Source organism: Mandrillus leucophaeus, unplaced genomic scaffold (assembly GCF_000951045.1).
Source record: "Mandrillus leucophaeus isolate KB7577 unplaced genomic scaffold, Mleu.le_1.0 Scaffold426, whole genome shotgun sequence".
Taxonomy (NCBI): domain Eukaryota; kingdom Metazoa; phylum Chordata; class Mammalia; order Primates; family Cercopithecidae; genus Mandrillus; species Mandrillus leucophaeus.
Genome location: NW_012104543.1, coordinates 518,047 through 533,767, shown reverse-complemented (window position 1 = coordinate 533,767; position 15,721 = coordinate 518,047). Strand labels below are relative to the sequence as shown.

The 15,721-nt window shown below is 50.8% G+C and overlaps 1 protein-coding gene across 4 annotated transcripts in view; it reads right to left on the bottom strand.

The window, feature by feature from the left end:
• The window catches only part of PAX7 (paired box 7), a 146,326-nt gene that overhangs the window by 41,023 nt on the left and 89,582 nt on the right, over positions 1–15,721 (bottom strand). For all 4 annotated transcript variants that reach the window (XM_011993112.1, XM_011993109.1, XM_011993110.1 and 1 more), the window contains exons 6-7: positions 10,373–10,538; positions 7,610–7,812 (exon numbers count right to left, since the gene is read on the bottom strand). In XM_011993112.1, coding sequence (XP_011848502.1) covers positions 7,610–7,812; positions 10,373–10,538 — 369 coding nt within the window. The remainder of the gene's footprint in view (positions 1–7,609; positions 7,813–10,372; positions 10,539–15,721) is intronic.

Genomic DNA, 15,721 nt, shown 5'->3' with positions numbered 1-15,721 from the left:
GGGTTAAAGCCCCATGTTCCTACAACCTGCTAAGCCGGAGAAATGAATTCTGATCCCTCCAAAACCCAACCTTGGAAAATGTGCGAGAGAAGGGTCTCCTTTCAGGGGGGCAGGCAATCCTCCACACCTCCTCCTGACGCCCCGGTAATGCCAGGATGTCCCCAATCTGCTTTGAGGAATGGAGAGATTAAGAATAATAAAAAAATTGCAATAAAATATGTGTGAAGGAGGGGGTAATTGTGGACAAACGCAGCATTCAAATTCATTTTTCAGCTCTTTTACACACCATTTCAATCTTATTTTCTGCTTGTTAATGAGATCTTGTTGCCTGGGCCAGGCAAAACCTTCCAATATCAGGACGTAATTGCACATAATTTCCTCTTCTACCAGTGATTTGCATCAGTTTTTTTAAAATTCTGGGCTATTTAACACCCCACAATCCCCCTCCCCATCTTCCTGCCTACAAATCTCTCGCTCCCTCCTCCTTCCTCGTGCCTGGTCCAGCAAGACTCATTTTAAATGCTTATTATAAACGCAGTGTCGCCAATAAAGGGGCGGGGGCATGAAGAGGAAGTGATAGGAGAGAGGGGTAGGGAATCTCCAGTGCCCACTGTGTGAGTGGCACTGCCCAGTTCCCTAGGGCAAGTGGACTGTCTTGGTCGTGTCTTGCTGAGAGTCAAGTGGTGGTGAGGTTCCTGGGTCCGGCAGATCAGAATTAGAATCCCATCTCCATCACTCACCTGCTCTGTGGCCTTCAGCAAGTGACTTGACCTCTCTGAGCCTATTTCCCCAAGAGTAGGGCTGCCACGGGGCTGGAATGACTTCAAATAAGCAAAGTGCTTACATGGGATCTGGCGTCCAGTAAGTGTGCCATTGATGGAATGTCTTTTCTTGCTGAACTGGCGGCCCAGAGACCTCAGACAATGCCAGGAAGGCAGTACTGGGCATGTGCTGTTAAAACGCACCCAGGAGACCCCATCCACAATAAATAAAGGTAAAGCCTCGAGCTTGATTTCTGTGGGTCTCAGGAGGAAAGAGGAAGCTTGGCGTTTGGGGACAGTGACTCTGAACCTGGCTCTGCCATTAATTGCCCCTGGGACCTGGGACCTCAGCTTCCCTGGATGGACCGGCAGACCGACCTCACCAGGCAGATACAACACAATAGCATAGTGGGTTCTGGAGCCACTGTTGGAATCCTAACTCTGCCACTTGCCGGATCCTAGCACACAACCTGGCACTTGGGAGAGGCTCCGTAAATGTGCGTTAGGTGGCTGGCTGGATGGGGACCCTGGACAAGGAAGGTTTCCTCATCTGTAAAACGAGGATCACAAGATAACAGCCAAGAGTCAAGGAGGGCAAGTGGGGTCAGCATTCAGGCCCATCGAGACCTGGCCTGCTGTAAGCATGATCTCTGCCATTGCTGTTGCCGTGATTACTAAAGGCACAGGCTGGACGGGAGAGAAGGGTATTGAGAAGCAGGAAAGGACAGAGAGGCTGGTTGGTTGTCATTGTGGTCGTGTGGTTAACTGCATGCTTAGAGAATATTCTTCATTAGGCCGGCATGTGGAGGAATTGTAAATATGTAAATCCCTTTATGGGTTCCTTCATTTTAAGCTCCAGGAAGGAACAAAGGAGACGATGAGCGTGGGACATTACGAAAGAGCACCAGGAGCGGTGCTGGCAAGACCAATGCACCTTCCACGAGGCCGTGGCAGGCGCCCTCCAGACCCCAGCCAAGGGTGCCGCCAACCCAACGGTGTGATTTTCACAAAATCTGGGGGAGACTGGGCCCTCTCTGGGCCTCAGTTTCCACTTCCTACTCTGATATAGTTGATATCTTAAAAAGGTTGGGACATGAGGAAGTTCCAGCTAACCACACCTCCCAGCCCCACCTGGCACATACCACGTGGGCCCTGAGGAAGCCTCCAGCCCAAGGCACCCTGCCTGCAGCCTTCAACCCAAAGGACCCTCGAAACTGGCAGAACTTTTCTCCTGGTTCTTTGTTTGGGATCTCAGCCTGCCAAGAACCGCAGCTCTGAATGACTTTCTGATGCCTGTCTGCCCCACCTGTCTCTTGGAGCTGTGCTTCCACCATCAGACTAAGGCATCTAAGGATGAGGGGTTTGTCTCTTCCATCAGACTATAAGCTCCTGAAGACAGGGGCTGTGTCTTCCCCACCAGACTGGAGACCCCTGAAGGGCCTGCCTTATGTTCTCCTTTCTACCTGTGGCCACTGCCCCTAAGCGCCTGGCCTGTGCTTGGGATTCCTAGACAGGGGCTGGTATGAAGGGATCAATCTGCAGGTGGCACATTATTCAAAGTCAGTCACATTACAAAAGGTTCCTTTCGTCCTAAGTTGTTTTATGTTTTTAATTAATTAATTAATTTTGAGACAGGGTCTCACGCTGGCGCCCAGTGGCACAATCACAGCTCACTGCAGCCTCAACCTCCCAGGGTCAATCGATCCTCCCACTGCAGCCTCCCTAATAGCTGGGACCACAGGCTCGCCCCACCGTATCTGGCTAATTAAAAAAATTTTTTTTGCAGTGACTTGGTTTCGCTCTGTTGCTCAGGCTGGTCTTGATCTCCTGACCTCAAGTGATCCTCCCACCTCGGCCTCCCGAAATGCTGGGATTACAGGCATGAGCCACGGCGCCCCACCTCTAAGTGGTTTTCTAACAGTCATTGTCTAAGTAACTGGCCCTCAGCCCGGAGCGAAGGGGAGCGAATAGGCTGGGGGTTGCGGGTGGTCTATGATCCTAACCCCAGATGAACCTCATCAGGAATGAGGTCTCACAAGCAGGATTCCTTCCCCTACATCTCTTCAGAAGGACCCAGTGCACAAAGCCAGGGACATCCATGTGCTGAGTGCCTAATCCCTAATCCCTTTTAGGCCAGGGCTTGGGCGGGTAGGGGAGACGATGAGGGAACCAAGCCTCAAGGGTATTTAAACTTCTTGAAAGGCATTTGCCCATATAACTCAGTTCTGCCCATTGGTCCCTAACCTGAAGTCATTGGCCTCAGTTTTCTCATCCACCACGTGAGTCGAATGAGCTCTTTCCTCCACCAAGCTGAAAGGGATGGCTTCCCTAGATGGGGGTGGCTTCCCTAGATGGTTTCTTCTTGCACCAGCCAATCTCTAAAAGAGTACAAGTGTGGGCATTTCTGAGAGGCAGGAACACAGAACAAGTAACTAAGATTCAAGCTCTAGGTCTGGCGCAGTGGCTCACACCTGTAATCCTAACACTTTGGGAGGCTGAGGTGGGTGGATCACTTGAGGTCAGGAGTTCAAGATCAGCCTGGCCAACATGGTGAGATCCCGTCTCTACTAAAAATACAAAAAAATTAGCTGGGCGTGGTGGTGCATGCCTGTAGTCCCAGCTACTCTGGAGGCCGAGGCAGGAAAATTGCTTGAACATGGGAGGAAGCAGAGGCTGCAATGAGCCAAGATCACGCCACTGCACTCCAGCCTGGGTGACAGAGTGAAACCCTATCTCAAGAAAAAGATTTCAGGCTCTAAAGACATGGGTTTGAATCCTGGCTCTACCCTTTAAGTGGATTAATATGTGTTAAACACCGAGAGCAGGATCTGAAGGTTAGAAGGACTCCAGAAAATTCAGCTGTCCTTGTCAACACTGGTATTAAACATACTGCATGCCTTTTAAACTTATATTTGTTGTCTGTCTGACCCTGTTGTACTGTCACCTCCACTGGGACAATATAAGGGTCTTCCTCTCATGTTCACTGATTTATCCCAAGTGCCTAGAACAGTGCCTGCCACATAGTAGGTACTCTATAAATATTCATTATGTTAGTGACCCCCTTCCAAGCCAGGGGGCAACGTGCAGAGACGAGATTAGTAAATGGCCTTTCCTTGAGATTCTGCATGGAGTCCCTGATGTTCCGTGGTCCCCACTTCCCAGGCTGGGTTTGAGACAAGGGACTTGGGTCAAGCCACTGGAGGAGGCACATCTTCCTCACAGTAGTAGCAAGCTGGCCAGCGTGATGCACAGCTAGCTTATCCCGAGTCTGAGCAGGTGCTCAGTAGAGCCACAACTTCATCCTCTAGTGTAAGCCCCTTTGGCTTCTGTAAGAACAAAAATTCCGGCCAGGCGCAGTGGCTCACGCCTCTAATACCAGCACTTTGGGAGGCCAAGGTGGGTGGATCACCTGAGTTCAGGAGTTCAAGACCAGCTTGGCCAACATGGCAAAACCCTGTCTCTACTAAATATACAAAAATTAGTCAGACGTGGTGGCGGGCACCTGTAATCCCAGCTACTCAGGAGGCTAAGACAGGAGAATTGCTTGAACCCAGGAGGCGGAGGTTGCAGTGAGCCAATATTGTGCCACTGCACTCCAGCCTGGGCAACACAGTAAGACTCTGTTTAAAAAAAAAAAAAAGAGAGAGAGAGAGAGAGAGAGAAAAGAAAAGAAAAAAAATCCTTCCAGTTTTGAGGTCCACAGATATCTGGGCAATGTGTCAGAGACCTGCCGTCCTGGGGAAAGGAAGGGACAGTGTGCCAACCCCACAGCCCAGAGGGGAAGCCTATCCTGTCCCTCCTGCCCAGGTGAGCTATAGAGAAGCCAGTCCTGTTGGGAAGAGAGGATGCGGGAGGCAGATCTGTCCTTACAGGGCGTCTCGCTGTAGATCCTTATGCACAGAGGATTCCTGGCCCCAGGACCACAGCGATGTGCTGATGGTGTCGAGTCCACCTGCCCAGACTGAGGCGGGAGGGCAGTGGGAGTCGGAGCCTAGCAAGCCCGGGAGCTTTTGTACAAGACCCTGAAACTCCGCCCCGCTCGCCGCACCCGTCCTTCAGGAAGTGCTCCCAGCTTAACCTCTGCAGTTTCCATGCACAGAAGCACACACGGCCTGCCCTGCTGCCCCTGCACCCGCCCTCCTCCAGCAGCTGTTCACCTCCTGGTCCCCTCTGCCCCTGTCAGACCCTCCATCTGTCTTCACACCTTTGATGGGAGCCTCTGAGCTTCTTCAATTCATCATGTCAGTCTCCCGGCCCTGAGGAATGGGCCGGAGGCCTCCTGAGGGTCTCTCGCCTTTAGCTTCAGTGAAATTCTGGGCTGGGTGGAGGGCTGGGGGTCCAACTTAGGAACTTCCAGGAAAGGGTGAAAAACACCTCATCCAACTCTGAAGCCTCCTAGCCATGGGGGAGATGCTCCCCCTTGATCCACTGGTCACACCAGTGGGTCAGTTTCCCATCCCTGACCCACACTCTGGAGGCCTGGGGCCGCTTATTTGCTAAGTCTCTCTTTTGTCCTGTGACAGTCCTGTGTTGGGGATAAACCTCAGCCCACAGTGAGACAAGGAGGGCCGGGAAAAGCGGTGGTCACGGAGTCAGGTGCCCCAGATTCTCAACCCTGGCCAGGCCAATGTGTACCGGGGCCCTCTATCTCCAAAGCAAGACAGCCGCGCACAGAACCCCCAAGACCCTCTTCAGCTTTCTAAGGACACTCCTCCAAATTTGTTCTGTACCACCAAGCTGCGCCTGGACCCCATTCTTGGGTGTGGACACCTTGGATCTCTGCAGTGTCCTTCCCCAGCCAGCTCAGGGATCCTGTTGTGACTCATCTCAAGGGCTCTGGAACTTACTCAAGGGTTCTAGAAGGTTAGCACTAATGAAATGGAGGCCATGACCTTGAACCCCAAAGAGGCCAACTGGGGTCCCCAGGGAAGACATTCTGGCTGACAGGCTGTATTCCACGTGCAGGGTTTAGTTCACCTGGGATCCCAGCAAGAGAGTGGGGTGGCCTGGTGAGGACAAGGTCAGCCAAGTAAGTGGCATCACCCTTCATACTGTGGACCCTGAGAGGCCTTGATGCGTCACCATTAGGAGCTCTGCAGGCAACTGCCTACAGGTACTGGGCACTCACGCTGTGCCGGACCTGAACTGAGTGCCTTCCACAGATCATCTCATTCAATCCTCAGCAACCTTGGGAGGCAAATACTGGGATTATCTCCATTTCATGGATGAGAAAATTGAGGCATAGAAAGGGGAAGGGACTTACTCAAGGGTTTCCACATAAATCAACGATGGAGCTGAAATGCAATTAACCCTCAACTACACAAATTAATGGAGGCAAACAGAAATGAATCCAGACAAGCAGAAAATTAACATTCTTGGGAATGTTTCAGACCAAGGTTTTTTTTTTTTTTTTTTTTTTTTTTTTTAATTTACTGTAAGGGCCTGACAGTAAACATTTCAGACTTTGTGGGCCACATGAGCTCTCTTTTTATTTATTTATTTATTTATTTGAGACACAGTCTCACTCTGTTGCCCAGACTGGAGTGCAATGGTGCAATCTTGGCTCACTGCAACCTCTGCCTCCCGGGTTCAAGCAATTCTCCTGCCTCAGCTTCCGAGTAGCTAAAATCACAGGCACCTGCCATCATGCCTGGCTAATTTTTGTATTTTTGTAGAGACAGAGTTTCACCATGTTGGCCAGGCTGGTCTCGAATTCCTGACCTCAGGTGATTCACCTGCCTTGGTGTCCCAAAGTGTTGGCATTACAGGTGTGAGCCACCACCCTTGGCCTTATATGATCTCTTTTAAAACTACTCAATTCTGCTGTGGTGGCACAAAAGCCACCATAAATAAATGGACATGGCTGTATTCCAATAAAACTTTATTTACAAAAAACAGCGAGCTGGACGGACATGGCCTGCAGGACGTAGCTTGCTGGCCTTCTTTGAATTTCTTTTCATTTTCCTTCTAGGTAATGGATTTCCCATATTAATCACATTGTCCTGGCACTGGGAGGGCCAGAGAACTAACATTTACTTGGCACTGATTTCGTGCCAGGCTCTAGGCTAGGTGCTCTGACCTGTTAGCATACTGAATGCGGCAAGCACCCCTTGTTGAGAGGGTAGTTACAGGCTGTGTTTAATGAGGGTTAAACTGAGGCTCACAGATGCTGACTTGCCTCAGAGCCTCCTGAGCAGTAGAGCTGGGATTTAGACCCACGCCACAGCGTTCCCTGATCTGAAGAGCCACACTATGGCCACACTATGGCTCTTCAGATCAGTTTGCATCACGTGCAGCGGATTCTCACCACAGACATGTGACAGGGGACACTTCATCCCTTCCCCTACGGATATTTGGGAGTCTGCTGAAGCTACAAAAAAATGAGCCCATCAGTTCCTCAAGTTCATTGGGACTTCTGGCATCATCAAGTCCTGTTCCCCAAACTCACCTATAACCACCATCAACGCCCACATGATCTCTCTGACTTCATCCAAAGCAGGTCCTGTGACTTCTAACAGCACCCCGAGGCAATGAGTGACTTAACCAATCACACAGGAGCAAACAGAATTCCAATGACCAATCAGGGTAGAGTTACCGGCCCAGAACCCCCATCCACAATTCTCTCCACCAACAGGACGTGGTCCTGCCTTTCAGGAATTGGTCAGTGCTGGTGAAAAGCCAAGAGCACAGGACAGAATCCAGGGAGGATTCCTGGTTCTAGAACAAAAACCCCGACCACAGTCAGCCTCCTACAGGAAAGAGCGCAAGGCTTCCACCCACGTGCTGTCTGCAAATGTCTGACTTTTTAGTGGCGGTGGGACCCTGGGTGCTGGGCTGAGGCCACCTACCTGAGGAGACAGGCCGTTGCTGACCGGGTTCATGTGGTTGGAGGGCGCCGCCGGATTCATGAAGCTGTCGGAGTAGCTGGAGAAGCTGTGGCGGGCTCCGTAGGCAGAGCTAGTGTCCGCGGCTGCAGCCGCTGCAGCCAGCCCGCCCTGGTGCATGGTGGACGGTGGCAGGGGCTGGGGCCGGTGCACAGTGCTGCCCCCATCTGTAGAGAGACCCAAGAGAGGTCCTAAGCAAGTGACCTCATCCTGGACCCTGGGCCTCGGAGAGCAGAAGGCAAGCCATGAGCCTCCTCCTCCCAGTCTCCATTCCTTGCAGGGAAGGGACCACCCTCCCATGCTACCTGGGATGAGACAAGCTAGCTCCTGGGCAGGGCACTGGGCACTGGCCAGGTCTTGACTGACAACCCAACATTCCAGACAACCCCTAAATAGATGCACACCAGCCCCTGTTGCTCGGTGCTTGGCACACAGTAGGTACTCAATAAATGTCAGCTGGGCTGAAAGCCAAACCTTGATGGGGACTCTGTTAATCTACCCGGTCTGTTTTGTTTTGTGAGCATCAACCACTTGCCAGGTGCTATTACAAATGCTGCCTAAGGGTGTGAAGCAAGACTGTAAATCCCATTTCACAGATGAAGAAACCAAGGCTTGGTGGGCTTGGGGCACTCACACAAGATGACCACGCTAGTGAGTGATGGGACCAGGATTTGAATGGCCTAAATTCGGAGCCATCTCTGTTCTTTGCTGCTAGGATATTATTCGGCTGTCTCTGAGCCCCTCTGTGCAGCTTTGCCGGGACTGGGACCCTCAGCACTGGTTCAATTTATCTTACCAAGTCACAGTGGTGGTGGCGGGGGTTCTTTGACTCTCTCCTTGGCCTCCAGAACTCCAGCCTGCCAGTCATTTAAAAGGAGGCTTTATGAGGTAGCTATCTTTTTTTAAATTTTTTTTTTTTTTTTTTTTGGAGATGGAGTCTTGCTTTGTCAGCCAGGCTGGAGTGTAGCAGTGTGATCTGGGCTCACTGCAACCTCTGCCTCCTGGGTTGAAGCGATTCTCCTGCCTCAGCCTCCCGAGTAGCTGGGATTACAGATGTATGCCACTATGCCCAGCTAATTTGTGTGTGTGTGTGTGTGTTTTTAGTAGAGGCAGAGTTTCACATGTTGGCCAGGCTAGTCTCCAACTCCTGGCCTCAAGAGATCTGCCCGCCTCGGCCTCCCAAAGTGCTGGGACTGCAGTTCTGAGCCACTGCGCCCAGCCCATGAGGCCAATATCAAATAGTGGTATTCCTAGTGTGTGCTGGGACAGGGCATGGGGGGTGACAGAATGAGCAAGGTCCGGTGAGTTTGGGGGGAGGGAACCTTTCTTCCCCTACAAGGCTCACCTTCTCTCCTGGGACCCAGCCTTTCCTTTCCTCTCCCAAGGCCCCTCTGATACCTTAGCCTCTCCCACCCACTCACCTTCTTCCCTCTGTCTACTCCTTTTCAAGCCTAGAAGGGAATCTTATACTTCAAGCCACTGGGAGAACTGGGCCCAAGTGAGGCCTCCTTCCCAGGCAGACCTCAGGGTTCTGACCCCGCTCAGCCCAGCCAGGCCTAGGGCTGTTCACCCCAGAGTGGGGGGAATCCCTCGGAGGGAGCTTTCTCTGGTCCTCAAAGGAGACCCTGACCTTTATTCCATCTCTGAAAATGGATCTTTTGAGAGAGAGGCAAGAAAATAAGGTCCCAGCGAATTATATAAGCCCCTTTGTAAATTGTTTTTTTGGTAATAGGTTGGAGACCAACATAATCTAAAAACAAAATGATTCCAACATGATTCCAACATCCTCCCAACAAGTACACACGTACGTGCACACACTCATGCACTCATGCACACACTCTCACATGCACACACTCATGCACACACAGCCACACTCATGTATGCACACACACACACACTCATGCACGTGCTCATGCACACGCTCAGGTATGCACATGCACACACACTCATGCATGCACTCACACGCACACACATGCACACACACACACGCATTCATGCATGCACATGCACACACACTCATGCACACACACTCATGCACACACTCATGCATGCACACGTACACACTCATTCACACCCTCGCATACACTCATGCACACACTCAGGCATGCACACGCACACACTCATGCACGCAGTCACATGTACACACTCATACGCACTCACATGCACACACTCATGCACACACACGCACACACTCCTACACACATGCACTCACACACACACTCATCCACGCACTCAGATGCACACATGTACTTATGTCACTCTCATTTTAAAAACTCAAAGACTGTGACTATGCATGGTCCCAAAGTCCCTGGAGAATCTGGCCCTTTCCTTCCAAAGCAGGTCAGCCCAGTGTCCTGTGCTCCAAATCCTCGATGCTCAAAGCCTGGTCCATGCCTCACCAGCCTGGGCATCCCCAGGGGGATTTTTAGAAGTGCAGAATCTCAAGCCCCACCCAAACCAGTATTTTTGTAACATCCCTGGGAGATCCATGGTACCATTTGAGAAGCTCAGTTCTAAACAGGTGCACAGGGGCTGCCTTGGGGACCCCACCTGGCTGCTCTGTGTTAGGGCCAAGAATTTCAAGGGCAGGATTGCATCTTTTTTCTCTTAATAGCTTGCTTACATGAAAGTAAGAAATAGTCATTAAAAAAGAGTCTTTGTAAGTGAAAGTAAAGAAAGAAGGGAAGGGGTACCACTGCGATGGCAGGATGGGGCTGGGATGCTCACCTTGGGAGATGGTGGTGGTGGGGTAGGTGGAGTCCGGCAGCTGGTAGGGGGGCAGCGTGGGCATGCCAGTGGGCGGGAAGCCTCCTGGCAGAAGGTGGTTGAATGCCGCCAGCTGGTTGGCTCCTGCCTGCTTACGCCAACGGGCGCGGCGGTTACTGAACCAGACCTGGGGGATGGAGAGCAGAGAATGGAGACCCCTCAGCCAGGTTCCTGGCAAAGAGCTGCAACACATCTAGACCCAGTTGCCCAAGCCATCACCCTCTGATCCAGCCAGCATCCTCCTGCAGGGAGGGAAATCTCCAGTGTTGTGCAGCATGGGACGGTTTGCAAAGTGTTTTCCTAGGTATGACCCCATTCTGCCCTCACAACCACCAGTGAGGGGTTTCTGTATTATCCCCATTTTACAGATGAGGAAACTGAGACCCAGAGAAAGTGGGTGACTTGTCCATGGGCCAAGTTGAGTCAGTGGCCCAGCCAGTCCTGTGTGGCTCTCAGGCCAGTACGCTTTCCTCTACAGCTGCTCCTTCCTGGAGCGATGCTGGTGCCCTGCTTGACCACCTCCTCCAGGAAGCCCCCCAGGAGGAAGCCACACATCTGCAACCCACCTGAATGAGACCTGCACTTCAGACCCAGATGTGCAAACCAGGTTCTTTGTCTGGAGACTGAGGCCCTACTTTGCTTACATACCCTGGGCCTCCTTGAAATAGGAAACACACACACACACACACACACACGGATTTATCAAACATTAGTGGGATAATAACCTAACATCTTTGTCTCCCTTTCCTGTGCTGGCGCTTCACGTGTCAATCCATACACAGACCCATGAGATGTATTCTCTTATCCCCATTTTACAGAAGGGGAAACCAAAGCTCACAGAGGTCAAGTTGCTTGCCCAAGTCCACCTAGCTGATCTGTGTTGGAGCTGCGATTCAAACTTAGAATCAGTCTGGCTTTCTAGAGCTCACTTATCTGGATTTGCAAGTTTCCTGGGACAGGTCAGAGAAAGAGGAGAATGAGGGTGCACACTGGGGCTGCTTTGAGGGGGTTCTTTTCCACCCTGAGTTTTGCACATGCTGTTCCCTCTCACCTAAACACTCTTCCTGCAGCTGGCTCTTTGGCCTTCAGAGCTCAGCTGAAATGCTTCTTCCTACTCCAACGCCTTAATCGCCGCATCTAAGGTGGGTTCAGGTAGGTTCTCTGCCTTCTCTCAGGGGGCCTCCTGCCTGTGTGCTTCCCCACAGCAATGATTCTGTGTGCCCGTTTCTTGGCTGTGCTGCTCCTAATGTCCCCCTTGGGCCCAAGCTCCATGGGGCAGAGGCCATGCATTCCTTGCCCAATGCCTGGAGCTCAGTAAGTGTTCAAGGAATACTTGTCGAATGAATGAAGGAGTGAATGATGAATGAATGAATGAATGAATGAATGAATGAACAAGGGGAGGCAGGATTGGCTCTGGGGTGTCTTTGCTGGGGCTGGGGCCACAGGCTTGGTTGGTGTCCCATCCTGATGGGGAGTGAAGGCCGCAACCTCCCCTGGCACCTGATCACCTAAGACCCCCAAATCTCTGTACCATCTCTGCCGAGATGGGGGAGCGGAGTGCAGCTGGGTGGAGGGCGCTTATGTGCCCCTAGAGTCATCCCTCCCAGGTGGGAAAAGCAGCGTTCAGCTTCGCAGGCTGGATCAACAAGAGCTGCCAGCTCTGACCTGTCTAGATTTCACAGAGAAAGGAGAGGAGGCAGCCAAGCCTGAAGGGAAAATGACTGGCTCCCAAAGGATTCACAGCCCTGGCTTCTCCCCACTTCCGCAGGGTGCTGAGGGCTTCCCCAGGGCACCCTGGGGTGGGAGGGATGCGGGAGAGGGAAACCTGCAAGGAATGGGCCTTGCCTCCGAGCTCCCAGGCTCTGCGGGAAGGGTGTGGGGAGGTCTTTGTACTAATTCAGTGTTTCCCAAAGAGTGGGCCTCCTGCCACGGCTCCCTGTTGGAGAAACAGAATTCAATAACCTGGACATGAGGATGGGAAAGTTATTCCTTCCACTTCTGTCCCAGGCCTCCTGGGCATGGGGAAGGGGGGAAGAGGGGTCTCAGTTTGGTGCTAATGCATCCTCAGCGCCTTTCTAATCTGTGCTAATCTCCCTTCTGAACACAGGGAGAGCAGGCGTTTGCAGGTGACATTTTCCTGAAAGGCTTTAATCACATTGTTTTGTTTTCCTTTGCGTGTTTGTGTGTGTGTGTGTGTGTGTGTGTGTGTGTGTGTGTGTGTGTGTATGTGTGTGTTTTAACAATCGTCTTCCCTTCACGGGAGTGTTGTGCATTTTTATTTTAAAACACATTGATTTCGTTGAAAAGTAAATAACAATATAGATAATATGTGAACGTGGCGAACATCTTGGGTGGGTGGGATAATGACGGGCATTTGGGATGCGCCACTCTAGTTTGTTATGTAGCAGCTGGTCTTTAGGTGCCGCTTGTCTTTTCCTCAAAAAAATGCTGAATAAAGTTGGATGGATGCATTCTTCCTCCTTCCCTTCCCTTCTCATCCCTTCCTTTTCTTTTCCTACTCTTCCCTTCCTTCTTTACTTCCCATCTTCCCATCTCAAACTTTTACTGGGAGTCCTGTCTGTGCCAAGCAAGACAGGCTAGAGAGATGGACAGGACCCAGTCCGAGCCCTCAAGCTGCCCTTTGCCTGGGCACGAGTCAAAGAGCAGCTGCTTTTCAGTGCAGTAAACTCAGATGGGGTGACATGTAAGGTTGGATAAGGAGCTCAGAGGAGGGGCTTCCAACTTTGCCTCTCAGAATCCAGGAGGACTTCCTGGAGGAGAGGGCATGCCTTTGTTGCCAATTCTGTCATCTCGTCTTCCTTCATTGTCCTATGTCCCTAGATACACATCCCTCCCAGTAGACACCTCCCTTCTCACGAAGTGTAACAGGATGGTTGAGAGCAGGGATTCTGGAGTCAACTGCCTGGGATGGACTTCTGCCTCTAACTCCTAACATGGGAAAATTTTTGTTATCTCTCTGTGCCTCAGTTTCTTCATAAAATGGGGCCAATAACAGCCACCTCCTAGGTGGATCTGGACCTCAAATAAGTTAGCACAGGCAACATGCTTAGAACAGCATCAGCCACAGGTAAGTATCATTCTGCGGGAGACCCTCTGGGATGGCTGAGCTGGAAGGATCTCTGCCAGCGTCTCGTGTGAGCTGCCTGTTTACAGAGGGGGAAACAAATGCTCTAAGAGGGACAGTGACAGCCCCAGCACCCTACCCAGAATCTCTGCTCAGGACTGAGTTCTTTGAAAGCAGGGGCTGGGTTTTATTCTTCATTTCTGATCCTTCTCTCAATACCCTGCACTGGGAGTAGGGTAGAGTGGATGCCATCTGGGTACTGAGTCTAATATTCCATCTGGCCCTTCTCTTTATGTAGCACAGAGGAAACGAACCTGAGCAGATAGACTTGGGTCTAGCACAGTCACTTTGAACTGTATCTTTTTTTTAATTTTTAATTTTTGTGGCTACATAGTAGGCATGCATATTTATAGGATAGACGGGTTCTTTGATATAGGCATGCAACATATAATAATCGCATCAGGGGTAAATGGGGTATCCATCACCTCAAGCATTTACCCTTTGTGTTACAAACGGTCCGATTATACCCGCTATTTGTAAAGGTACAATGAAATTATTATTGACTATAGTCACCCTATTGTGTTATCAAATACAAATCCATCTTCTTCATCCTTATTCCTTTTTTGAACCCATTAACCATCCTCACTTCTCCCCCCACCTCCCACTACCTGCCCCAGCCTCTGGTAACCATCCTTCTACTCTCTATCTCCATAAGTTCAATTGCTTTAATTTTTAGCTCTCACAAATAAATGAGAACATGTGAAGTTTGTCGTTCTGTGCCCGACTTATTTCACTGAGCATAATGACCTCCAGTTCCATCCATGTTGCTGAAAAGGACAGGATCTCATTCATTTTTATGACTGAATAGTACTCACTGTGTATATGTATAACTGTGCTTCAGGAAGTTAATTTCCTTAGCTAAATCTCAGTTTTCTCATCTGCAAAATGGAGGGAGGAATCACACATACCCCGCGGGGCCATGGTGAGAATTAGTAAAGATAACATATGTAGGCTGGTGAGCCATCATGCCTGGCACATAAGAAATGCACCATGAAGGCCGGGTACAGTGGCTCATGCCTGTAAGCCCAGCACTTTGGGAGGCTGAGGTAAGCGGATCACCTGAGGTCAGGAGTTAAAAATCAGCCTGGCCAACATGGCAAAACCCTGTCTCTATTAAAAATACAAAAAATTAGCCAGAAGTGGTGGTGGGCACCTGTAATCCCAGCTTACAGGAGGCTGAGGCAGGAGAATCATTCGAAACTGGGAGGCGGAGGTTGCAGTGAGCCGAGACTGTGCCATTGCACTCCAGCCTGGGTGACAGAGTGAAACTCTGTCTCAAAATAAAAAATAATAATAATAAAAAAAGGAAAAAAAAAAAGAAATGCACCATGAATGCTACCTAGTGTTATTAAGAGATTCAGCATAAGTTGTTAATTAGTGAATCTCCTGTAGTGCCTCCACGATGGGATTTCTGTTCAGAACATCCCACCCCAACCCCAAGCGAAGAGCAGGGTTCCAAGGACCGTAAAGTAAAGAGGCGCTGCACACAGCCTTAGTTTCCTGGTGCTGATCATCTGAAGGATGGGGAAGTCATCACAGGCAGCCGTGGGAGAGACCATGGGGTGACCTTGGGACCTATCAGCCCTACAGCCTCTGTTTCTAGAAGAAATTCACAGGCTCAGGGTTGTGGCACCCTGGAGAAAATGGATCTGTTCACCTGTAAGGAAGATATATGCGTCACTCCAGAGAAAGGAGTGATGGGTCTCCAGGCATGGGTTCTCCTGCCTGACACCCCCTTGGCTGCCCTTCACGTGGCTCTGGCTTTCTCCTGGCTGAGGCAGACGTGTTACGGGCACTGGTAACACCTAGCAGGCTTCAAGCAGAGGCTCCCGGCCCCTGCAGTGAAGCAGGGCTTGAGGGAGCCAGAGAGGAAAACAGGCCACTCTTTGGTGACCAGATCCCCGCCTGACATCATGTTTACCTGCGCACGTGTTTATGAGAATGCCAGCTTCAAGTCGGCAGAGCTTTCTGCCCAGTGAATCCCCAATGCCTAGAACTGCGCCTGGCATACAGCAAAGACTCCATAAATGACTGCTGGGTGAATGTACCTGGAGCTGCAAAGGTGGCTAGTATTGGAGCTGCCAAGAACAGGCAGCGTTTTAGTAAGAACAACTCCCATTTACGGCCCTTCTGTGTGCAAGTACTTCCTCTTTTTTTTTTTTTTT